This window comes from Hemiscyllium ocellatum, chromosome 16 (genome assembly GCF_020745735.1).
Source record: "Hemiscyllium ocellatum isolate sHemOce1 chromosome 16, sHemOce1.pat.X.cur, whole genome shotgun sequence".
NCBI lineage: Eukaryota > Metazoa > Chordata > Chondrichthyes > Orectolobiformes > Hemiscylliidae > Hemiscyllium > Hemiscyllium ocellatum.
The window spans coordinates 60182910-60210396 of record NC_083416.1 but is presented as its reverse complement, the minus strand read 5'-3'; the positions used below and the strand labels follow the sequence as shown (position 1 = coordinate 60210396).

The following is a 27487-nucleotide window of genomic DNA, read 5'->3' as shown; positions in this document are numbered from 1 at the left end:
AGAGCAAATGGGACTTAAACCAAGGCCTCCTAATCCAGAAGTAGAAACAATACCGCTGTACCACAACACAGACCTGAAGACACCACTTGAGTATGAACCTGGATCATGTTTACCAGGCAGCTGTTTTTCCGAACTAAGCCATGGTGCTACCCTTCTTTTTTCTTATAAAGGGAGGGGGGTGGAAGGGGCTAAGCGAGAGAGAGAGAGAGAGACAGAAACAGAGACAGAGAGAGTGTGTGTTCGTGCGCATGTGTTTATGTGTGTAGAAAAAAGGAGGGGATCAGAGAGATTTAGGAATTAACTAGTTAAACTATATGCCAATGCTTCATTTTTTTTTACCTGTAGCTAGAGTCTATTACTTGTAATAAACAGTAATTCTAGTAAAGTACAAAAGCTACCCTTTTCTAACCGATCTGGGTCTAAAAGCCAGGAAAATTAAGGAATTCCACATACTTTTTAAAATCTACCTTTTGGAATGCCTTTGGGAATGGTACAGAATGTTACCCCAGTGAGGCATAACAGGACAAACATAAACTCTCACAGTAGAACTGAATGTCCTTATCATGACTGCTTAGTGTAATAATTATTATCATGTGATGTTTAAAATTAACAAGTGTTGATTGTGAATTTCCCCAGATGCTTGCCTTTAACTTAAGTCTGGTGGTTAAATTGAAGGTAATAAATGCTCATATTTTTCAAAACAAAAATGTAGAAATTTGCTTCATTATATAATCTTGACATACACATTGCCTTAGTTTGTTAATATTTAATGACAATGCATGTGATCTTTTAAAATATTAATATACACAAGGTCAGCAGTGAGTATCCACCACTGAATGCAACGGTATTCTAACAAGAAGAGTCTGTCACTATGGATGAGAGTATTCCAGAATTTTTATTAGTATCAACAACTATAAGGCTGCTACAGCTGTTTTAATTACACATTGTTTAAAACTTTACATTAAACTGTCAAGATGTGCATCGATATCCTAACAGTACAACACATGTACAAGGAAGTTGGAAACCTTGAGGTCAGATTTCAAAGCAGGAAGTACATCTGTGATCCTTTCAATGGCAGTAAGGTAACAATACTAGTACATACAACTCCTGTGCTGTAATAGCTTTTTGTAACTTTCTTAACACTCATTAAATCCCAACTTGTAGCTGCATTTGTCCATTTAAGAGATGCTTCAATCGCAGAAGATGTATCTGGGAGGAAGAGGGAAGATGCAAAATGTAGACCAGACACCTCCCCATGGTTAACAACAGAAAGGTCAGTTCAGACTCTTTAACCCACATTGTCTCCTAGACATGGTTACAGTGCAAAACTGGTGGTGACCTAGGACCACTATATCCTATTCTCTCTGCTGAGTGATGATGTGAATAAAGGGAAAAACTACTATTAATAAAAAATGTGAAATCATATGTGAAACAATATCTTCAATATGGATAATTATTTCTTATTTATGGTTCTCTTTATTAGGGTTAAAATTCTTCAACCAGCTGAAATTATTAATTACCCTCTAGTGGGAACAGTCTTTGTGGGAGCAAAAGACATAAAGAGAGGAAAAACAAACTGGAAAAATACATCCAGAATCTAAAGATTTAACACAATAAGAAGCAATTGTATCCTTTTTTCATTTACTTCTAATGAAAGACCTCTGTTAAGTCCTCATTTGTCTTTTAAAATTTGGTATTTTTCTAAAATAAAGTGTTAATGTTTACTAATTGCAGCTGCTCAAATCATAGCAAAAATTACATAATAAAATGGAAATAATGTATGGATAGATGAGTTTTAGGACTTCTTCATTTCTTTGCCCTCCACATCAGGAAAACCTAGTGCTGAGCAATGTTCCAAAGCCATAAGTATCCATTAGCCTGACTCCAGTGCAAATCTAACTTTGAAAGTGCTTTTTTTTGGCCACATTTTGTGCCAAGAAAACAGATAAGCCATTGCATTTGGCTTGCTACAACAATTCATTTAAAATACAATCCTCCAAAAACCACAGAAAACAAAAGTTTTAAAAATTCATAGCAATTTTGGCCCAGAAATTAAAACATGCACCAAATTTTCAATCACTAATCTGATTAAGACATGCTTTAAAAATTTACAATATTTTATCCAATTAACCATTTTTACATGTGACTTTTCATGATCAGCAGAAGAAAATGCCTCTCATACTATTTACAGATAAAGGTAGCCTACCCAGTAGACCAGGTTAAACAAACCAAAAGCTGTGGGAAAAAAGATACGAGCATACGAATCAACTTTGGTGATACGGATGTGCAATCTCCCCTGCCTCCATGCTCCTGTGCGGCACTCATCGAAACAGCAAAAGAAACTGGTGCAATCTTTGCCATCCAGACACTCGTATCCATATTCTTCATCTCTCTCTTGCAGATGTGACGCATTGTTCATTTGGACAGCAGATGACCCAGGACGGATATCCACAGTAGGTGCCTATAATGATTACAGCAAAATAAATCAATCTGGTTACTGTGAGGGAATCAAAATAGCATATTCTAATGAAGGTTTGTGCAATCTCTGCCCTTTTACGATGAAGCATGTCCTTGCTGATAACATCGAGCAAGATTTGAGAATGATCTTGATTCGTCATGGGATTAAGTTTCCTGTATTGATCTCTAATGTGCTTTGGCCTTACACTTCAAATGAAACACTTCATTCAGATTTGTTTTAGAAAGTCTAAGCTGTGTGCTTACGTCCATTAGAAACAAACTTTTATTGTTTGGTATTAGACAGTATGTCTACTCTTTCAGTACAGGTGAAAGAGAGAATGTTATACTGTTAGAGGTGACCAGGTCTGTCCTTTCAACAATATATCCCCTGGACTAAATTTAAGTTAACTGGCATCATTCAAATACCCAAATACTAAACAGCAAATTTTAAGTTGAACACACACCTTCCAAATAGTGCTACAAACACGCCCCATCCAACAGCCCTCCTTCCCTCAAGCTGGCTGGTCGGATATCAGTACTGCAAATGTGTTGCTGGTCAAAGCACAGCAGGCCAGGCAGCATCTCAGGAATAGAGAATTCGACGTTTCGAGCATAAGCCCTTCATCAGGAAGGCTGGCATGGTCATTATTCCTGATGAAGGGCTTATGCTCGAAACGTCGAATTCTCTATTCCTGAGATGCTGCCTGGCCTGCTGTGCTTTGACCAGCAACACATTTGCAGCTGTGATCTCCAGCATCTGCAGACCTCATTTTTTACACGGTGGGATATCAGTAGCCAGCCCTATCTCATACTGGTGTGTTTGAATTTTATTTTTAAATTATTACTGTTGGTTATAGAATACTACTGGAAAACAGTACACGGAGTGTAGGATAATCATGCTATGCATTCATTCATGAGCTTCACTATTCAAGGTTATACCTTTCTTAAAATTAAGTTTAAGGTTGGTAACTACAATGTACATTGTCGGTGAGTTTGCTTTTGTATTTTAAGGCATTTTTGTCCACAGACTAACAATTTTCCTGAAAATTGTAAATTCTATTAAGACAAAGTCATAAAATGATGTATATACTGAATTGGTTTTAACAAGAAATTAATGCAGTAATGCTAATTTTGGCTGAAATTTGAGAACTTGATCATCATACTTGAACTTTAATGAGTCTTTTATGTTTGGCTGGCATGGTCTTTTAAAGAGATATAGGGAAAAAAATACAAATTAGGTTTTATCTAGATCCTTCACATATTTCTGTTTCTCACAATCTTAAACAAGGAAAAGCTGCCTGTTCCAGAGAAGAAGGGGACTAATTTAAGTAATGAAGTCGTAGCCGGGTAACTTAATTGATTAGGATTCATGTTCCATTTAACCACATCCGAACTATAGATCTTCGATCTGCCAACAAAACTGAAATATTGGCATATCAATACTCAAGTCACTAGTGATATCTGTTTTGTATAAATGGATCCTTTCAATCTGCCACAGGGGATACCAGTCACAGCTCTGACTGCAGCTCTCAGCTGTATTAAATAGGTTATCAATGTCCTTTTCGCAAAGGACAAGGAGTTTTTCATTATCTGCACTTTCTTGACATTCAACAGGGAAAAGGTTTAAGTTTCATAGTGATACCTGGTTTCCCTACATGCACAGTGTGATTGATTTGCACGTAGCATAGTCTACTGGGAAATAAGCACCCAGAATATGCCTTATTGGGAAAATTAAATAGTATGCAATCACAATTGAAATAAAAGAGAAGCTTGGAATCTTCCCAAATGGGTTTTAATCAATTTTGCAGTAATACTGACATTTTACACAATTCATTATAGTACCTCACAACTCAAGTTTATAAAAATAGCTTTCTTACGTTCCCCTGTAATGGATGTCTTTTAGGAATGTTCTTATTTATAGAATTGATTACTGATTTCAAACATTGTTAATAATCAGAAAAGCTGAAGTAGTCAAGAATAGTTTGACCTAAAATTACAATGGAGTACAATTAGTACTATAAAATCAACTGATTTTAAAAAAAGATCATTCCCATTATAGAATCATGGAATCCCTACAGTGTGGATGCAGGTTATTTGGTCCATCAAGTCCACACCGGCCCTCGAGGAGAATCCCACCCAGACCCACCCACCGAGCTTGCACATCCCTGGGCACTACAGGCAACTTAGCATGGCCAATCCACCTAACCTGCACATCTTTGGACTGTGGAAGGAAACCGCAGCACCCAATGGAAACCCATGCAGACATGGGGAGAATGTGCAAACTCCACATAGACAAGGGTATACAAACACTATAAAAGAATGAAAATTCAAGATATTTTGCAAGTTTAGATTTATCTGATCTGATTGATATTTTGATAACATCTGGCTAATCAGCTGGAAAAAAAAAGCAAATTCACTGTGAGGGACAGATTAGAGAATGATTCAAAAGAGACCAGAAGAATTTTTTTATTTGTAGAAACATTCATCATTTTCAAGGAAGTCCATTCACTAAAATAAGTGTCCAATCTTTTATGCATAAAAGACAATTAGCACTTAATTATTCTAAATTATTTCTGATTGATATTTGTACATGAATTTCCATACAGTTTTTTGGGAGTTTAGGAAGCAAGAGCAAATCCCCTTTATTTGATTTCCCCTGGTTTAAAAGCACTGCCTTTAGCTGTAAAGACCATTAGTATATTGTTGTTATCCACTTTTTTTATGCTTGTCCAAGAGGTAACAAGTAGCAATTTTAAAAGGTGGTTTTCTTTAGTATTTTTGTTACAGACTGGAATTCCTTGTGTTGAAATAAAGACAAATCCAGAAAGAAGCAGAAAGCCCTAAGAGCATCCTGATGGGGAGGGGGTGTGGGGGGTGTGTGGTGGTGGTGGATGCATAAAGGGATTGCCTAGCATGGTGAACAGGTGATGGCTGTGCCTGCAAAGTGAAAATTTTAAAACAGCTGAATTGCAGATGTAAGTGAAGAGGGACTGGACAAGGCAAGAAAAGAAAATAGAGTTGAGGTAGGAAGAAATTCCCTGGGGCAGGATCAGACAGAAACAATGGGTCTCCCTAGGCAGTTTTGTTTGGGGAGACCATAGAAGCGGGCTATACAGGTTTAAGGGACTATGAGCTGGGAGGCTGTTGGTGTGAGATCCCCAGATGAGATGAGGTTGGTGACAGTTGCGGACTGAATGGCCTCTTGTTTGGTGGGGTCTTGATAAGAGGAGGTTTCTGAGAGCTGGCGCTCAGCCTCCGCAATATAGAGGTCAGTCAGCCAGACAACAACAGCACCAACATTGTCAGCAGGTTTGATGACAAATGCTGTAGCTGATTTCAAGTAATACTGCGAAACTCTTGGCTTTGTAACTCAGGTTTCCATTCTGGCAGGAATTAAATCCAAAAGATTTCACTCTAAATTTCCAAACACTTGATATTTTTGTTATTATTTAGTCTCTAATATTTCTAATCAGAATGCAACATTTAACTTAAACTGCATATTGATGTCTTGCTTTGAAAATAAATCAGAGTTTAAAATAAAACATACTGGTTGGAAAAAACATAGCCTTAAAAATAGCACTGATAGTCAGTATCCTATTATAGAAATCAGATGTGCCTTCATAGAAATGAAAACTATTTGTAACGTAAAGGGTTAATTATATCTTTTCTGCAGGACTAACTACTGCATATGTGCAAAAGGAGGTATGTCACGCTGGTAGAAGACCACATGGATCTGGAGTTTCAGTCAGACTTCATGTCCTCTTTTGCTATGCCTTGTGAAAAGAGTTCTGTTAATCTTAGTGAGCTCTAAAGGCTTTATTACTTCGACTCTCCCGCTCCTTGGATGCTGCCTGGCCTGCTGTGTTTTTCCAGTGCTACACTTTTCGACACTCATCTCCAACATCTACATTCTCCCTTTCTCTGAGATTATGAACTTCATATTTCTACTTGGTGGCTAAGAGTGATCAGAATTATTGAACTAGAGCTGAAAATGTGTTGCTGGAAAAGCGCAGCAGGTCAGGCAGCATCCAAGGAACAGGAAATTCGACGTTTCGGGCATAAGCCCTTCATCAGGCTTATGCCCGATGAATCAGGCTCATGATTCCTGATGAAGGGCTTATGCCCGAAACGTCGAATTTCCTGTTCCTTGGATGCTGCCTGACCTGCTGCGCTTTTCCAGCAACACATTTTCAGCTCTGATCTCCAGCATCTGCAGACCTCACTTTCTCCTCGAAGACATTATTGAACTAGAGCCAGGATGTGAGAAAAGACCGAAGTGAATTCCACCAACAACAGTGTAATGGGTAAACCATGAGGCCAGCCAAGCGATTTGATTCCAGAAGAGGGAGGAACACCTGAACGGGAGCTTGGTCGTAATAGGGACCAGCAAGTGATGGCCCACAAAGCCCACGTAGGTACTGAACCATGGAGTCACAAAATCCATATGAAGCAACAAGTAACAAGAAACAAAAAAATTCAGTTTGGCACAGTGAGTAAAGACTTCCCAGAAATTCAAAAACTCCTTAAGAGGGAAAGGGAAGAAACAAGCGCTCAGAGAGTCTACTAATGGTAAACATGTGAAGAAACAGTGTGCTGTCAACACCATGAATGAACTATTGGTGAGAATTCAACTCAGCCAATGTTATGGAGGATTGCATAGTGCAAAGGGAGTGACCCGAGGTTACAGCTGCAGCAACAGCACAGAGTTAAATACAGAACACTATACACTGCGAGCTTGCCTATCACAGTACAGAACACAGAAGGGTAAGAGGAACTCTTCCTAGGGGATATGGCAGGTCCACTGCAAGATTTTAACTTCATTAGTTTCATTGACCTGCAGAACATATTCTAGTAAATATACATGAAAGTTAAATGACAACAAAATTTACCTTAAATTGGCACAAGGGCAGATATATCGATTCTTTTGATGTCTTGGTCATGGTTAAAGAAAACATCCAACTTCTCCACTCAACTTTGTAATACTAGAGATTTTAAAATAACAGTAAACTAGCTGTTGCATGCCACCATTTGCAACAATATGAGGTCGGTCATCCTGAATGTTATTCCTAACCACTATTGTTCTTTACTTTAAATGGAACTGCATGTATATCAAGTGCCAGGGTTGCTGAAGATGGTTCAGCAAACCAGGAATTTCTCTCCACTGTAGGCATCTAGCCTGAGGATTGCGAAAAGGTGATGCTGAGCTTCAGCTTATCAAAAGAGATGCTTGAAATGATTGGGGAGGGGGAGGTTTGACGAGCTGCTCTGGACATATTTCTGAACGTTATGTTGCCCTTTCAAGAGATAACCACAGAGACTCAGATTCTCATTTAGTGAAGGCTTAGACCTGTTCTCTTGCATCTGGGTTTCAAAGTCCCTGCTGCCTCTTTTGAGCAGAATCATTGCTTTGTTTTCTTGAAGGAAGGGGAAATAAAGGTGCAGCAACAACCAATGTGGATTTAAACAGAAATTTCTCCCTTTGATAAAAGGTCAGAACACTAAAGGGAAGCAGGGGCAAAACCTTATACGAGAGCAATTATCAATAGAAGCAAGTCAAACTTTAAACGTTCTACAGTCAATAATGCCCACTGCAACAGCGTAGTATGGCTTATGGATTAAGAATAAGATCTTCAGTGATGCAAGGAAGAATTTCACAGCTCCATTGTGAAGAATATTGAAGCTTCAGTGAGGGTACAGGATGCCCCTGCTGCAGTAACAGTCACCAACCTGATATCAAATGTCTTTACAAAGATACTCAGAGCAAAATGCAAACTTGATGTATTTACAGGAAAGCTCCAAGTCCTCAAATTGAATCATCAACAATTATACACAGTTAATAAAAGGCTCAGGGAAAGATGAGGTCCTTTATTCCAAATTGGATCAAACCCATTTGACCTTCAAAGCTTTAACATCTGAAGACTGCTCTGGACCAGCTTTAATATACAGCATTAAAAGGAGCTTGAACCACTAAACGTAACTAAGGTTTGAAATAGGTTAAATATCTTTTAAAGAGGCTACTGACCTAAACAGTTCAGGCAACATCTGAGCAGTAAAATCGACGTTTCAGGCAAAAGCCCTTCATCAGGAATATAGGCAGAGAGCCTGAAGAGTGGAGAGCCCTGCCGACCTGCCTATCTTTTCCACCTATCCACTCCACCCTCCCTTCCACGACCTATCACCTTCATCTCCTCCCCCACTCACCTATTGTACTCTGTGCTACTTTCTCCCCACCCCCACCCTCCTCTCACTTATCTCTTCACCCTTCAGGCTCTCTGCCTGTATTCCTGATGAAGGGCTTTTACCCGAAACGTCGATTTTACTGCTCCTCAGATGCTGCCTGAACTGTTGTGCTCTTCCAGCACCAATAATTTAGATACTGACCTAAACAGCCAGTTGCTAGTAGTTACATAACTCAAAACAAATGTCTGCAACATATTTCTAAAAATTATTTACAGAAGTAGCCAGTGTTCTTATGTAACTGATATGAACACATTAAGCTTGAAAATAACTGAATAATACTATCTCAGGAATATATTATGCTATGGTCAATAAATGTGCTCTGGAGATTTACAGAGAAGGGACAAAATCTTGAAAAAGGCAACACAATTTTTTTTAAAACTTTGCAGAAGACTATCATTGAGAAGAACAATCCTTGTTAGGAATGGAAATCACCTGCAATTTCAGGATAATATCTAGCAAATAGCAAAAAGCTTCAGAGCACAGAGGGAATTAAATGAACTGGTTATCCAGTCTGCAGACCACACTGCTATGCACTATTACTTTCTGATACAGTTCCAGAGAAGTTCTTGTCTACAGAGAACCAGCTATCCTATGCTACACATGTGTTTGCCCTACCAAACTATAACAAGGGATCCTGTCGATCCTCCAGAGAGCTGAGAATACTGGTGAAAATTATTGCCTCAACCCAAAGAGGGGGTGGGGGCACTATGAGTAATGCTCACGTAAATAGAGAAATGTGGTACTGTAAAAGAACTTGGGTGAACTTACTACTGTATATCTTGACCCCCATTCAAGCAGAATTAACATGTATTCTTGGAGTAAAGATACTGTGATGTTGGATAACACAGATCTAGTGCTTGAGTCTGTAGAATGTCTTTTCTTTGCATGACTTGTAAATAGTTACACTAAAAACCCTGTCAATTGCCATTTAGAAAAGACTGTGGCCTTCTCATGTCTATATCACGTGGTTTCTATAATGGACTGTTCTTTGTAATGCTCATTATATAGAAAGTTTAAAAGTTTATTCCGCAAATTTTCTTTTTGCTTTAAATGGGCAGAAAATAAAAGGGTAGGGGGGAAGGGGTGGGCATATAACAATGAATGACCTATTCCAGGAGATTATCACCCAGGCAGTGAAGCTGAAAATCTACCTCATTATACTGTGAGGCAACAGCAATTGTCTTTAGAAGTTGGGCTTAGTGGAGATTTGTTAACATGTTACATTTTTCAAATTCTAAGATCTGGCACCATGTCACAATGAAGATACTACGGCAATGAACTTGTTTTGTGAAGTGAATGATTTGGTTAGATGATTCAGAGCAGAAAAGGAAAGTTAGTAACTACTTTTGAATATTAGAGATTAAGGATTGATAACATTCAGTCTACAGAAGTATGCAAAGTTGAAGAAAATATCTTTAAGTGTTATTGGTTTATGATAATGCATTGTTAAAACTATTCTTGATAAATGGGATCAAATATGACTAAGCACATTTTCTGACAGAATATGTGTAATCATATCAATGTGACAATCATTCAATTGCTTATTATACTGATTGAGTTGGACAACATTGACAGGGTTTTCTAAATGATGGAAGAAATGGATAAATAGCAATTCTCTCTAACTTCTGAAAGTGATGAAATCGGGATTCATGAACTGGAATTTAATCAAAATTCGGTGCATTAACAATGGTTAGGATAGGACTGAGCAAGAACCTCACATAATACATCTAATCAGTATTATTTATCTCATGAATCTCTTGAATATTTGTCTCAATCTTGAATCTAATTTATAACTATTTATATGGCATCTTAATAAATTAGCTAATGGACTTAAGTAATTTTGAAATGAATTAGTTCCATATGTATTTTTATTTTAGACACTGGATCGTAATGCCTAAAACAAAGAGCTTTGTTCCTTAAAGAATATAGTGATACTTTTTCAATTCTGCTGTTTAGCATGAAGTGAATTCATGATGGAGATATTGGCCTACTATTGTACTATGTAACATATTGAACAGGGTCACAAAAGTGCCACTTTGTCTGATTGGTTTATTTGTTGGATTTGTTGCATTTCGGAACATTTTATAAATTTCTTACCTACATCCAGTTTAGAACACGTCAAAGGAGAAATGGGTATTTTGCATCAAAAGTCTTAAGAGATATTGGTAAAATTAAAGGAAATAGAAACTTCACTGCACGCTGCTCACTAGAAGAACACATGTGATTAGCATTTAAACGGCTGTAAAGATTTAGAATGTATACAATGCCCATTCCACAGGCTGTGTGTAGCAACGTAATGAATTGTATATTGATTCACATTGGAATTTGGACAGGCAAAAACATTGACAGTGGGAGTCCATCAGGCAAAAAAAAAGCAACCCTAAGACTCCATTATAAAGTAACTATTTATAATATTTACAAATAAAATATTCCCAACAATGAGACATATAATCTTTCCACTGCACTTAAAATGGTGAAGGTAATAGATTTATTTCTACCATTATGGTACTCTACGTTAGAAATATTTTTACAGAATACTTTTAATTGAAATTACATGTACCAAGCATGTCATCTTACTTTACGTAATTTTTGCTATACAGTTAAAAATGTCTCTTATCTTACGCTATTTTAATAGCTTATAACTCCCAGTTAAAATCAGAGTTAAAACAGTTGCAAAATCACACAAAAGTTACACATGACCTGTTTTGTCTTTCACAAAACGATTATTAACATTGTATTGATATTGTATAAGTATTCTTCAATTAACAAGCAATTGGTGCTCGGACATAATTGAGAAATTAACTGGCAAATAATATTCATGCTACACATGTGCCAGGCAACAGCAGAGAATCCTCCAAAAGAAGAGCATCTAGCCTTGACATTTAATAATTTTGTCATTGCTGAATCCCCCATTAACAATGCCCTGGTAGTTAGGATTGACCAAAAGCTGACTGAACCAAAAACAGCTATATAAATACTGTGAGTACAAAAGCTGGTCAGAGTCTAGGAATTTTGTAGTCAGTATCTTGCTTCTTGTCACCACAAGGTGTGATGGAATACTCTGCACTTACCTAGATGGATACTGTTCAACAACATTCAAGCTTAACACAATCCATGACAAAATAGATCACTTGATTGGCACCCTATTCACCACCTTCCATGTTCACTCCCTTCACCATCAATGTATCAATCAAATGCAGTGTGTACCATCTACAAGGTGTACTGCAATAACTCTCAGTGGCACACCCAGCAGCACCTTACAAACCTACAATCTGTACCATCGCAAGGGATTAGGACAGCAGGTGCATGGGAACACCACAACCTGCAATTTTCCTTCAAGTCTCCTGACATGGAACAACATCACTATTCCTTCACTATCACTGCTCCTAAATGCTGGAGCAACCTCTTTCTCAGAAATATGGGTGCACCTACATTCCAAGCACTGCAACAGTTCAAGGTGGTAGCTCACTACAACCTTCTTTAAGGGAATTAAAAATGGTTAATAAATGTTGGTTCAAGCAAAGCCCTCACCCAAGATTGAAGACAAAGCAACACTTTCGAAGTAATGAACTTAGAACACTTTGAGACATCCTAACACAATGAAGGATGCTATATATCCAGCTTTGCTCACTGTGAGTCATGTCTTTGAATCCTTCCATTACAAAATATTTACAATATAGAAACTTTGACCCAACACGTTATTGCTACTTTTGAGCGGTCGTTTACACTGACAAGTAACTACACAGTGAGAAATGAATGGTTTTGAGAGATGGAATCATGTTCAGTTGCAGTGATAAACATATAATCATAAAGAGATAGGAAAAATAATTGCAGAAAAGAATAAATTTGTGTATTTTTATGACACTATCCAAGACCAGATAGCTGTGCTTGGGTTGGAAAACATATTACATAAGCAGTCTGCCTTGTTTTGCCAGCTATAAGAAGTTATACAACAGAGCAACACATCAACTGGGCAAAGAATTAAAACCAATCTAATAACATCCAAAAATATTGAACCCATCTCAAAAGATAAAGGTACATTTTCCTTGTGATATTAATAACATCAGCATATTGACGGAAATAGATACCTTTGGTTAAAAAAAGGGATATTTTCAAACTGGAAACAAACTAGAAATAAACAAAAAACTAAATATCTATGTTCATTGGAAAAATAAATATAAAGTACCTTTGATGAAAACATCCGAAGAAGCTTTTTTTAAGAAACAGAACAGAATAAAAATATTTAATGAAAACTTAAGGGGAGATATCATTATCACAATGCAATTGAAATACATTTGAAAGAAGTGTAGCGAGAAATCAGAATAAATAAGAAGCAAGAAATTCATTAATAGGACAGGAAACAGATCTATGTTGAATAACCTGTCATATCCCAGTGATGGACTTCATAGAGGGCATTTGGATTTGAATGTCTGGTGCAGAGAATAACAGCTCCACAAAATGCATCTTATTATTTATATGGTGCACAAGAAATTCTCCTTAAATCTTAATTGAAAAGTCAGAAGGTATGATTACACTCCATTATTTGGTAATAATGATCATCAAACAGGTACATTGGTTAATTCTTAGGTCAAAGATTGTAAAAACTGATCAAGATCTAATGGTAGGTGTGATAGGTATGTAGGCAAAAAATAGAAGAGGGATGTTATGGCAGCAAATTTCAGAATGTATGCTTTCCATTCCTTCATAATGATATACAGTTAAATCAGTAATATCTCAAAAAGGATAAAACATTTAATCAAGTGGCCACATTTTGCAAAAAGGACTGCACTTCCATTCTAAGTGGAAAACGTGGAACAGCTCATGAAGGCAAAAAAGTGCAATGTTTACACCCGAGGGAAGTATTTATTTCAAATGTATGCTATACTTCAGCACATTTATCTATTTAAAACAAAGAGTAGCATTATAATCTTTGAAGGAGTCAGTGTTACAGCAAAACACTCTGACAAAACTTTTGAAAAAGTGCTTCTGTACCCATCACCAATTGTGGTGCTGACTTTTATGACCTTTCTAACTTCAAACATCAATAACCATATCTAAGGATGCTATTCTGATAAGAGTACATACGCGATTCTTCTTCTTCTTGTCTTTGTCTTTACTGGGCTTTCTGTTACTGACAAAATAATGCAAGGTCCCATATTCAATCAGTGCAGCAAACACAAAGATAAAGCAAACAGACACAAACAGGTCCATAGCAGTCACATAGGAAACCTTCGGCAGGGATTTACGTGCAATTGTGCTCAGTGTTGTCATAGTCAGGACAGTTGTTATGCCTGCAATGAAAGTAAGATCATGAAAATATGTGAGTAACCTCCTTTAACCTTTGTTTGACACTATAACACATAGAAGAGAAGTGGACAATGAAACCTTCCATGCATTTATGTCTTTCATGTTTGTATTAGCATTACCTTTATTGCATATAAATGGCATATTAGCAATGGAACTTGACTTAAATACACTCCATCATTTTAATTTTGAATAGTTATCTCACTGAGCAAATAATTTCAATCCTGTGAAACATCTGATAGACTCACTGCTGTTATTTGTGCAATTGAATCTTCACTCCTTCAAATGCACTGGGATTTTGTGGCAAAGTAACAGCCCTTGCTGCTGTTTCAAAGAAAGTGACTGGCAAAGGTTTAATTATCCCTGAGGAATGGATTTATCTTTCCTGGTATGAACTGGACTCTGGCATCAAGCCAGGAGTGCTCCAGCCAACCAACAATAGTAATGTCAGTAAACAACATGAAGCTTATGAATTCTCACAGACAGTAAACCACTAAGTAGTGTAGACTTATTTCTCATATTTTATAAAATTTGCAGAGAGCAATAACAATCAGGGCATACATAGACAGAGAGCAGAAATATTCTAAACAAACTTTAAAAATACATTTTTAATTGTATGCACCCCCTATGGAATTTTTGTCATAATGTAAAATTTGACAGACAAATATAATGGTTCTTTAGAAGTAGTTATGATCTGGTACAGCATTAATTCCCAGTTACATGTCATTGACAAGACCATAAGTTTTATCATTGATATTAAAGCATAAGAAAAGTTCACAATCGGACATTTCTAAGTGGTTTCCATCTGTGGGGGACTTCAACAGTTTATTTTTCAGAGTAACAGAATATCACTGTTCAGCAGCTTCTGGATTTCTGTGTTCAGCTGTGCACAGGTAAAAAGTGAGGTCTGCAGATGCTGGAGATCAGAGCTGAGAATGTGTTGCTGGTTAAAGCACAGCAGGTTAGGCAGCATCCAAGGAACAGGAAATTTGACGTTTCGGGCCAGAGCCCTTCATCAGGAATGAGGAGAATGTGCCAGGCAGGCTAAGATAAAAGGTAGGGAGGAGGGACTTGGGGGAGGGACGATGGAGATGTGATAGGTGGAAGGAGGTCAAGGTGAGGGTGATAGGCTGGAGTGGGGTGGGGGCGGAGAGGTCAGGAAGAAGATTGCAGGTTAGGAGGGCGGTGCTGAATTCAAGGGAATCGACTGAGACAAGGTGGGGGGAGGGGAAATGAGAAAACTCCTCCTCCAGCCGTCGTGTTGTTATGTTCTGGCGATGGAGGAGTCCAAGGACCAGCATGTCCTCGGTGGAGTGGAGGAGGAGCACCTCATCTTCCGCCAGGGAACCCTCCAACCACAAGGAATGAACTCAGATTTCTCCAGTTTCCTCATTTCCCCTCCCCCCACCTTGTCTCAGTCGGTTCCCTCAACTTAGCACCGCCCTCCTAACCTGCAATCTTCTTCCTGACCTCTCCGCCCCCACCCCACTCCAGCCTATCACCCTCACCTTGACCTCCTTCCACCTATCACATCTCCATCGCCCCTCCCCCAAGTCCCTCCTCCCTACCTTTTATCTTAGCCTGCCTGGCACCCTCTCCTCATTCCTGATGAAGGGCTCTGGCCCGAAACATCGAATCTCCTGTTCCTTGGATGCTGCCTAACCTGCTGTGCTTTAACCAGCAACACATTCTCAGCTGTGCACATATAAATGCAATTTCACAATTGTAATGATGGTAAATGGTGCCTATCTCACAATCAGTACAACTGGATAATTCAGGGCATCATAAAATGAGGTCGTCAATGAACATGTACAAGTCAGTTATGACAAAACTGACAATCAAAAAATGGGAAAATAGGTTACCTCTGTGGCATCTGGCTTTAGGCACTATGTGCCTAAGAAATGGTGCACATTTTGGATGTGGAGTGTGGTGGATGCTGCCTTGGTTAAAGAGTTTGCAGATTTGAACTAAATGACTACCTGCGGCTGCAGAGCAGGCAGGTTACATTGTTCATCAGCAATACAATACTGCTCTGATTTCAGTAGTGCAGTTTTGAAAGTCATATCCCAATTTACACTCTGTCATAACCAGAGAGCTGAACATGACACTAAATATTACTTAATGAAGTATTGGTTAAAAGATTAGTCACTGGATTTTTTTTTCTGGCTGCTGCTGCAATTTTCCAAATTTGAAGACCAGGAGGAGTGGGAAGAAATGGTGCAGGAAGAGGAAATGTGGCATGAAGTAAAGGATAACAGAGGGGAAGCAGGCTTCTATCTGCGTTACTTGGAGTGGATCAAATAATGATTATGACATATCCATATCTTCTATCACAGTTCACCATTCACCAACAACCCTGTGCTCTTCACATTTATTCTCTAATCATCACATTATCCTCTTGGTCACAATGAAAACAATGAACACCATCAAGGAAGTGCAGAGTAAAATCTAAATTTGAAATTTAATCTTGATAAAATGTGTATAAAAATGAGTACTCCCACCATGTGCTTCAGCTAACCATAATACATGGTTATAGAAGGTTGTTGACCTGCAGTTAAGGAGACTGCAAATTGTTTTACATGTTGACCTTAAGCAGTTTGGGGCCTCAAAGGCTGTGCCATCATTCCTTGGCTGTGGTAGATTGGGATGTGACAGGAATTTCACATGCTGAGAAAAGATTGTAGGTTCATGCTCCACACTGCCACTGTCACTTTCCGTAAGTGATCTGTCAACAATCTTACTGATCTGTTAGGGATCACATTGATGGATTGCTATGTTATTCTATAGATTCCTCTTAACAGGATATCCATACCTATGATTGTAGTAACATGATACAAGGCAACATTATGAGCTTCCATTGTTGCTGTCAAACCTTTGATAGAACTGTTAATTACATACATCAGCCTTCTTCTGTAGCCTGGTCCATCGAAACCGCCACTTGAAGCAGAGCTAGTGTATGACCTCAAAGTTAAGCAATCTAAAAATATTGCTACTCTTGCCAATGACCACGGATCCTGTACTCGTGTAGTCTCAAGTATAGATCCTCTTCTGTCCTAACCCCCAGTTATGCCATGTCAGTGTCAAAGTTAGCAACTACAAGAATAAGATCAAATGATTCTACTTTTTCACCCTTACTATCTTCATCATTTTACTCTACTGACTAGAAAAGATCCCTTTCTTGGGTGCCTGAAAATGAAAAGAGACAAAGGTTTGCACAGTGACGAGACAGGAGAAAGAGAGAAGTGTTGATTGAAGTGTTGATGAAGAAACTGTAGAAAGACAGGAAATTGAATGAGATGAGGAGTAGATACGCACAAATCCTGATCATTGGTCACCACCAGTGGCCACAGCCTCAGTGATGGCCCATCCCATTGTGGGCAGCATTGTCTCCTACACTTGTTTTTCACTAGTTCTTTCCCCTCTGCCTTGGCATGGACCATTTTCTGTTGAATGAATAAGGGCGTTAGTGTCCTATAAGATGCCTGGTTGAGTTGTACTTTCAAGGCTTGTAGCAGTGTTAATTGTGTCAGGGTAAATTAAAGCCACTAATGTTAGGATTGAATGGCGATTGAAAGAGATTGTTGGTAGGTAGGTGATAGGGATTCAGTAAATTGAACACAGATTGAGAGTTTGTGGTGCAGATGAAAGACATGTAATTTGAAGATGAATGGACTCATGTTGACAGCATCTCTTTCTTTATTGATCTCAGACCTACAGTACAATGAAAATTCTTGGACTTGCTTTCTTATATGATCAAACTATAGCCCAGATATTTTTGTTTAAAACCCCTTCCATTTAAGTGGTGCAGGGTGCAATTAAATAGTGCTAGCCACTCACTATCAAGGCAACTAAGTAGTGAGAATGAGATAGGTAAGGAAAGTTGTGACCAAGTTACAGGAATATGCAACAAATATATAATCGGGGACTTCAATTTCCAAAAGATTAACAGGATTGTTAGAATAACAAGAAAAAAAGGCATGGAAATTTTGAAATGTTTACAGGAAAACCTTATTTGATCTGTGCAATGAGGAAGAAAAGAGTGACAAGACTGGTTATGAGGAATGAAGTAGGGCAAATGGATCAAATTTTAGGGGAACAGTGAACAGTTTTAAGTAGTAATAGAAAAAGACAATAGGCAATCAAGCATCAAAAATATTTAACTAGAAAATACAGAGATGATCTTTGAAAGAAAATGGAAATGTGAAGAAGACACAATGAGGATACATTTAAGGCTAATATAAAAAGGATACTTAAACGTATTGTACAAATGCATAATAGCAAAAGGATAGTGAAAAGGTGAAACTAACCAGGAAACATACGGAAGAATTCATAGTGGGAAAAAATAAAGGATGATGGCATAGCAGCAATGAGTACTTTGTACTTGATTTGAGTAGAGAGGAAGAGGTTGTTAATGTAACAGGAAAGAAGAACAAAGTAGCAATGTTGAAAATAGATGAAAAAATATGATGAAGTGCACAATACAAAATAAGATCATCACCTGCTCCAGATGGGATGCATGCAGGTTACTGAATGGAACCTTCCAATTTTCCTTCAAATGTGGGTTGGTGCCTTAGAACCAGAGAACTAGAAGTGCTGCTCTTTTCTTCAGAAAAAAAATGCAGTGAGGAATAAACTTAGTAACTATGGGCCACTGAACTTAACATCAGTGTGAAAAAGAAAACACTGGAGACAAAATTCCAGGGAGGAAAATATTTAGCACTTGGAAAAGTACATCATAATAAGTGAAAGTCATCATGAATGTGTTAAAAGCCACTTTAGTTTAGTTGACTTGATTTAGTTCTTAGATGAAGTAATGGAGATAACATGATAATGGTAGTTTGATTAATGTATTTATAGATGTTCAAAAGATGTTTGACAAATTACTAAACAATAGACTTGTTAAACAAAAGCTTTTAGAATTAAAGGGATAGAAGCAGTATGAGTATGAAATTAGCTGAAGGGTTGAGAGCAAAGATTAGTGGTGATTTGGTACTTGTCAGATTAGTGCAAACCAAAGAGATGTTTTCCAGGTATTGGTACTAGGAACACTGCAATTTTGATATATTAATAACTTAAACCTGATTGCACAGGGCATGATTTCAAGTTTATACATTACAAAAGAAAACCTCTGCAAACCATAATGAAGTCATAATGTATTTCATAAAACATGATGATGACCTAAACAAAATTGTGCCATTTTACAGGGGCTGCAGTGAGATGGGGACTTGTGTACGTACATAAACTTTTGAGGCTTGCAGGACAAGTTGAGAAATCACTCAAAATGCAAGTGCTTAGGGCGAGATTTTCAGGGCACAATTTTCCTGATACCATGGACTAAATTAAAATAATGTGTGAGATCGGGACATAGAAGTTCTGCCCCTATTTCCAACCAACCCAATTTCTGTCATTAAGGAAGAGGGCCAGAATGTGATTCATTGTCCCTGTGACTGTTTACACTCTGTCTCTGAGGTCGGCAGGCCCAACTCTGTACTGTATCAACGCAGTCTCCAAATCTGCAGTAAACATCACACGTTTATGAATACCTTCTTAATTAGAAGGTTTGCGTTTATTTGGTGAAATTTAATAACTTGAGCAATCGGTTTTAATCGCGGAAATATGGTCCAATGAGAGCAAAATAGAATTATCATTGACAGTTAACTGCCAAATTTTGTTTAAAATTTAAATCAGGCAGTTTGACTTAGATAGGTCAAGGAATTACCTTGAGATTTGAAATAGCAAATGTCTCTAAGCTTTTTCTTTGTGCTGAATCAGGCGCAGTGTGTGTACAAATACATTCTATCTGCAAAGAACAGGGCCCTGCATAATAATATAAATATGTGCCACTTCCAATACATGTAAGTGTGTCGTACTGAGAAAAACTGACAACCCCAAATTGATTTGTCAGCATATTTCTTTGCACACTTACGATTGTCCAACAAATATTGTCCATTGCAGAATGTTGCTAATTTTGGACACTGCATTGAGAGCTTTGTAAGTGTGGGCTGCAAGAGTGCAGTCAGCATTTTGCTTTTGCAAACAGAGTGATATGATGTTCAATATATTCTGCCAGACTTTGTAACATATGGCCTATATACTTGGTAACAAATCAGCAAAGAAATTCATATACCGGGTTATGCTGACAGACGATTTACAGAAATATGAGTATATCATAATAAAAATGACTAGCTGAGGGGGAATGTAACTACCCATTTCTACGCCACATTAAAACTAAAAATCTGATTCAAACCGAATCATATTGCATTCCTCTTCAGTTCTATAGCACCATAAGAATGAAGGGTCTGCCCTGAGTCTTTCCAAAAGTGGGTAGGGGAATTTAATTGGGTAGCTGACAGTATTTTCCACAGCAAGTTAAAGTTTTGCTGTTATGTTCTTGGATCCTTTCAGGTGGATCAGCCTTTTCACAGCGAGCAGCTTCTTTTGCATAAAATAGCATCCTTGAATATTAAGTAACACTCAAACCTGTTGGAGTTATGCTGACAGGCACAATGCTGTAAGGTCAAAATGGGAAACACGTATTCACAAGCCTGACTACATACATGAGGCATGCGCTTGGTAGGGTTCACTTCTCCTTCCAAACTGCAGACAGTTCAAACTTCTTGAGTAATATGGATATTTCATCACCAAGTCATTTCTTCGCATGAACAATCACACAGTGTAAAAAGTGAAGTCTACCAGGACCAGTTTATATGGTATTTGATCTTTCTTATTGTTAAATGCTTACTGTATCAAGGATGAAACCTGACCCAGTTAATCTGTCCATGACAGAACATAGAATAGAACATAGAACTGTACAGTGCAGAACAGGCCCTTCGGCCCTCAATGTTGCGCCGACCTGTGAAATGTTCTCAGCTCAACCCCCTACCCTATCCCAATATCATCAATGTGCTTATCTAAGGATTGTTTAAATCTCCCTAATAAGACCATAAGACCATAAGACATAGGAGTGGAAGTAAGGCCATTCGGCCCATCGAGTCCACTCTGCCATTCAATCATGGCTGATGGGCATTTCAACTCCACTTACCAGCGTTCTTCCCGTAGCCCTTAATTCCTCGAGACAACAAGAATCTATCAATCTCGGCCTTGAAGACATTTAGTGTCCCGGCCTCCACTGCACTCTGTGGCAATGAATTCCACAGGCCCACCACTCTCTGGCTGAAGAAATGTCTCCGCATTTCTGTTCTGAATTGACCCCTTCTAATTCTAAGGCTGTGTCCACGGGCCCTAGTCTCCTCGCCTAACGGAAACAATTTCCTAGCGTCCACCCTTTCCAAGCCATGTATTATCTTGTACATCTCTATTAAGTCTCCCCTCAATCTTCTAAACTCCAACGAATACAATCCCAGGATCCTCAGCCGTTCCTCATATGTTAGACCTGCCATTCCAGGGATCATCCGTGTGAATCTCCGCTGGACACGTTCCAGTGCCAGTATGTCCTTCCTGAGGTGTGGGGACAAAAACTGGACACAGTACTCCAAATGGGGCCTAACCAGAGCTTTATAAAGTCTCAATAGCACATCTCTGTTTTTATATTCCAACCCTCTTGAGATAAGAGACAACATTGCATTCGCTTTCTTAATCACGGACTCAACCTGCATGTTTACCTTTAGAGAATCCTCGACTAGCACTCCCAGATCCCTTTGTACTTTGGCTTTACTAATTTTCTCACCATTTAGAAAGTAGTCTATGCTTTTTTTCTTTTTGCCAAAGTGTAAGACCTCACACTCGCTCACGTTAAATTCCATCAGCCATTTCCTGGACCACTCTCCCAACCTGTCTAGATCCTTCTGTAGCCTCCCCACTTCCTCAGTACTACCTGCCTGTCCACCTAATTTCGTATCATTGGCAAACTTCGCTAGAATGCCCCCAGTCCCCTCATCCAAATCATTAATATATAATGCGAATAGCTGTGGCCCCAACACTGAACCCTGCGGGACACCGCTCGTCACCGGCTGCCATTCTGAAAAAGAACCTTTTATCCCATCTCTCTGCCTTCTGTTAAACAGCCAATCCTCAATCCATCCCAGCAGCTCACCTCGAACACCATGGGCCCTCACCTTGCTCAGCAGCCTCCCGTGTGGCACCTTATCAAAGGCCTTTTGAAAGTCTAGATAGACCACATCCACTGGGTTTCCCTGGTCTAACCTACTTGTTACCTCTTCAAAAAATTCCAACAGGTTTGTCAGGCATGACCTCCCCTTACTAAAACCATGTTGACTTGTTCTAATCAGACTCTGCTCTTCTAAGAATTTAGAAACCTCATCCTTAATGATGGATTCTAGAATTTTACCAACAACCGAGGTTAAACTGATTGGCCTATAATTTTCCATCTTTTGTCTTGATCCTTTCTTGAACAAGGGGGTTACAACAGCCATCTTCCAATCATCCAGGACCTTTCCTGACTCCAGTGACTCTTGAAAGATCTCAACCAATGCCTCTGCTATTTCCTCAGCCACCTCTCTCAGAACTCTAGGGTGTATCCCATCGGGGCCAGGAGATTTATCAATTTTAAGACTTTTTAACTTTTCTAGCACTATCTCTTTCATAACGGCAACCATACTCAACTTTAATTTTTGGGATATTACTCATGTCTTCCACTGTGAAAACTGACGCAAAGTACTTATTAAGTTCTCCTGCTATTTCCTTATCTCCCATCACTAGGCTTCCTGCATCAGTTTGAAGTGGGCCAATGTCTACTTTTGCCTGTCATTTGTTTCTTATGTACTGAAAGAAACTTTTACTATCATTTCTAATATTACTGGCTAGCCTACCTTCATATTTGATCTTCTCATTTCTTATTACACTCTTTGTTATCCTCCGTTTGTTTTCGTATCCTTCCCAATCTTCTGATTTCCCACTGTTCTTGGCCACTTTATAGGATCTCTCTTTTTCTTTAATACATTTCCTGACTTCCTTTGTCAGCCATGGTTGTCTAATCCCTCCCCGGATAATCTTTCTTTTCTTGGGGATGAACCTCTGTACAGTGTCCTCAATTATACCAACAAACTCCTGCCATTTTTGCTCTACTGTCTTCCCAGTTAGCCTCTGCCTCCAGTCTATTTTTGTCAGTTCCTCTCTCATGCCCTCATAATTACCTTTATTTAACTATAACACCATTACATCCGATTTTGCCTTCTCTCTTTCAAACTCCAGACTGAACTCTACCATATTAATGGCAGTGGTGGGATGTGGCGGAGTTGACTACCTTAACAGGTAGGGCATTCCACACCCTTACCACTCTTTGCGTAAAGAACCTGCCTCTGACACCTGTCTTAAATCTTTCACCCCTCAATTTGCAGTTATGCCCTCTCGTACAAGTTGACGTCATCATCCTAGGAAAAAGGCTTTCACTGTCTACCCTATCTAATCCTCTGATCATCTTGTATGTCTCTAGCAAATCCCCCCTTAGCCTTGTTATTTCCAATGAGAACAGACCCAAGTCTCTCAGCCTTTCCTCATGAGACCTTCCCTCCAGACCAGGCAACATCCTGGTAAATCTCCTCTGCACTTTTTCCAATGCTTCCACATCCTTTCTGTAATGGAGCAACCAGACTGTACACAATATTCCAAGTGTGGCCGCACCAGTGTTTTGTATAGTTGCAGCATGATATTGCGGTTCCGGAACTCAATCTCTCTACTAATAAAACCTAACAAACCGTATACCTTCTTAACAGCACTATCCACCTGGGTGGCAACTTTCAAGGATCTATGGTCATGGACTCCAAGATCCCTCTGCACATCCACACTACCAAGAATCTTTCCATTGATCCAGTACTCTGCCTTCCTGTTATTTCTCCCAAAGTGCATCACCTCGCATTTAGCTGCATTGAACTCCATTTGCCACCTTTCAGCCCATTTCTGCAGTTTATCCAAGTCCCCCTGCAACCTGTAACACTCTTCCAAACTGTCCACTAATCCACAGACTTTAGTGTCATCTGCGAATTTACTAATCCATCCACCTGTGCCTGCATCTAAGTCATTTATAAAAATGACAAACAGCAGTGGTCCTAAAACAAATCCTTGTGGCACACCACTAGTAAATATACTCCAGACTGAATATTTTCCATCAACCACCACTTGCTGCATTCTTCCAGAAAGCCATTTGCCACACAGGCTGACACTAGCAAATCTGACCAGATCAGACAGAGTTTAAGTTGAAGGGGCCTTCAGTAAAAAGGTTCAGAAATACATTGGTTAGGTACAAACAAATGATATGGAATGGAGCTGAATGTCCACATTGTGAGAGGTGCTGGAAGGGGCCAGGAAAATGAAAGAAGGCAACGGGGATATAGGCAGAGAGCCATTGTGATCAGGACAAGGAAAGATGGTTCCTGAATATTTAGAGTTTGGAACACAAGGGCATTAAGGTACTGGAGAGGCAGAATGAGCAGGTAATTTTGATAATGACTCAGTGCGAGGCTAAGGCTGGGTATGGAGATCTGGACGGCTGTGCAATTAAGGAGAAGAGCAGGATCATTAAGTTAGGTGGTGAAAGGTCTGATAATCACAGAAGGATATTGAAAAAGGACAGAATGAATGCAAGAAAGAAGTGCTGGGGGAGCAAAGTGTGCTGTAGAAAAGAAGTGGAGAGTATGAACAAATCAAGTGAAAATTTAACAAGCACTACCTTTCTGCAAAATCGCCTGATATTAAATGGCCATGCAGAGCACACAGAGTACAAATTGAGACCTGTTTGCACTTGTTCCTGCACAAACAGACCCAACGGAGGGAATTGACATGGAAATTGAAAAATACCACGTGGTTAAGGCCTAAATCTGAAAGGAAGCATTCGGTACAAAATAAAGATGAATTGGATCCATCAACTCCTAACCATTACAGCCCATCCACGTGCCATGAATCATTTAACTCTGAAAAGAATGGCATTTAGGAATCACAAACAGTGGTTTTGATGGTCAGTGGATGGGGGCAAGGGGTAAGGAAGTATTTCACATGCAGCTACACAGGCGTATTCACAGGCCGATGTGTCTGAATGCTAAAGACATGGTGATAAAATTGTTATGTAAGTTATAGATTCCAAGGTTGTAAAGCTGTACTTCAGGGAACAATGAAGAACAGCAAGAATCTGATTGAACTGATTGCTTTGTGCATGGAAAACAATGTAAAGAACAAGGCTACAAAGATCTTGTAAATGGCAGATGAGAAAGTGGAAATCCAGGCTTGGGTTCTGGAGGATACATTTCACCACGCAAATGTGGCTGTCGAGCAGGTCTGCAGTCAACCTCGGAGAAGCCTGTTGAAACCCATACGATAACCTGACTGTGTCAGGATTTCAAACAGAAAACAAACATTGATGTCCTGATATTTCTTCACAGATCCGTACTTCCGTGCCAGGTGTTTGAGTAACTTAATCCAGTAGCTGTATGAGTATTATTGTGGTAAAGATGGAGGGAAGGAGGAGGAGATGAAGGAAATCCCAACACCAACATAATCAGAGACACAAGCTCAAAAAGCTGCAGCCAAGGGAACCAGGGTGTTCAGCACTGTTGAATAAAGGAAGGCTCATGCTATGGCATGTTGGAACAGGAGATCGATTGCCAGTTCTGATGTTCCACAGCGATAAATCATAATGACTTCCTCAGGAGACAGACAAAGGATGCAACCGATAGGGATTCTTCATTGCTTAGTACTTCCTGGGAGCGGAGAAACTACGTCATGTTCTTCACGGCCTGCAACACATTATCGTTAAGGATGACCACCTCACCAAGACCTTCCTTATGCCTCCACTTCTCAACTTTGAACATCCACCAAACTTTAAATAGACCATTGTTCGCAGCTAACTACCCAGACAATGGGACAATATTGACCACAACACCGTACAACCCCATCATGGCAACCATGTAAGACGAGTCAGAGTGTCGACATGGATGCATGTGGGGACACTGCCCACCATCTTCGCGGCAGATACTCATGTGACTCGGCCAAAGTTATTTATCTCATATGCTGCAGGCAAGGATGCCCCAAGGCATGGGAGTTAGACGAGACCGAGCAAACACTGTGACAACGAATGAATAGATACCACACAATAATCACCAGACAGGGATGTCCCCTTCCAGTCAGGGAACACTTCAGCATTCAGGGACATTTGGCCTCAGATCTTCAGGTGACTGTCCTTCAAGGCAGACTTCAGGATATGCAACAATGCAGAGTGGCTGAGCAGAGGCTGATAGCCAAGTTTATTACCCATGAGCATGGCCTCAACAGAAACCTTGGATGTGTTACCGTGGGCCAGAAACTGGACCAGCCATATAAACATTGTGGCTACAAGAGCAAGCTTTTAGCTCTGTGACTAGTAACTCAACTACTGAATCCTTAAACCTATCCACCATCAGCAAGGCTTGAGTCAGGAGTATGACAGAACACACCATACTTGCAGTTGGAAAAACTCAAGAAGCTTGACATCATTCAGGGTAAAGCAGCCTGATGGATTGGTTCCACATCTAACACCCTCAACATTCATTCCCTCCATAATAAATGCATTGTAGCATTTATATACAAGATGCACTCCCATGAATCACCAAAGCTCCTTAGGTAGCACCTTCAAAACCTGTGACCACTATCACCTCGGAGGGCATCAGATATATCACCAGTTTTCATTTCCCCTGCAAATTATATACCATTCTGACGTGGAACTACATTGGAATTCCTTTCGTGTCACTGGGTCCAAACCTTGGAACTTCCTTCCCTCATATCAGCATAGTCACTATGCCTATACCACAAAGACTGCAGTATAAGGCAGTTCACCATCACTTTATCCATCAGCAATAAGGGATGGGTAATTAATGTTGGCACAGTCAGCAACACCCAAATCATAGTTGATTGACAAGAATCAGAGAAAAATCGCACAATTATCATATGGTTAGATTGCTGTGCCATGACATTTTACTCCTGAAATTAAAGCTTAGTACTGAAAAATACACTTCCTTTGCTCTGAGGTAGAGCCACTTGACCTGAAACATGAACTCTGATTTCTCTCCATAGATGCTGCCAGACCTACATGAGCATTTGCATCAATTTCTATTTTTGTTTCTGATTTACAGCATCCACAATTCATTTGATTTTGATCTTTACTGCCTTTGCATATTATACATTTAAAATAGTGGCCAATATTCAGAGTTTAATGCATTTGTCGTAATTGTTCAGAACTGCCTAAATAGTTACGTTATACTTATACATTATAAATAAATGTTCAGTCATGAATCTGTCAACAACAGAGAATGATGGCCTCTCCAGCATATTGGCTATAAGGAGAAAGAAAATAATCAATTTGGTTTTAATATGAGCTTGATCTATTAGAGATTTGGAAAAAAAAGTGAGTTTCTTATTCTATAACCTATCATTTACTCCAGAAAATTGTAATTGAACATTTGTGACAAAAATGAGGGAATCCGATGGATTAAAGGATATTTTCTCACAATTTCTTGTGTTTTGTACAACAATTCATAAACAT

At 39.1% G+C, this 27487-nt stretch overlaps 1 protein-coding gene across 2 annotated transcripts in view; it reads right to left on the bottom strand.

The window, feature by feature from the left end:
* Positions 1-923: 923 nt before the first annotated feature.
* LOC132823232 (gamma-aminobutyric acid receptor subunit gamma-2-like) overlaps positions 924-27487 on the bottom strand; it is a 134828-nt gene continuing 108264 nt past the window's right edge. For both annotated transcript variants that reach the window (XM_060836869.1, XM_060836870.1), the window contains exons 9-10: positions 13783-13988; positions 924-2461 (exon numbers count right to left, since the gene is read on the bottom strand). In XM_060836869.1, coding sequence (XP_060692852.1) covers positions 2186-2461; positions 13783-13988 — 482 coding nt within the window. In that variant the 3' untranslated portion in view covers positions 924-2185. The remainder of the gene's footprint in view (positions 2462-13782; positions 13989-27487) is intronic.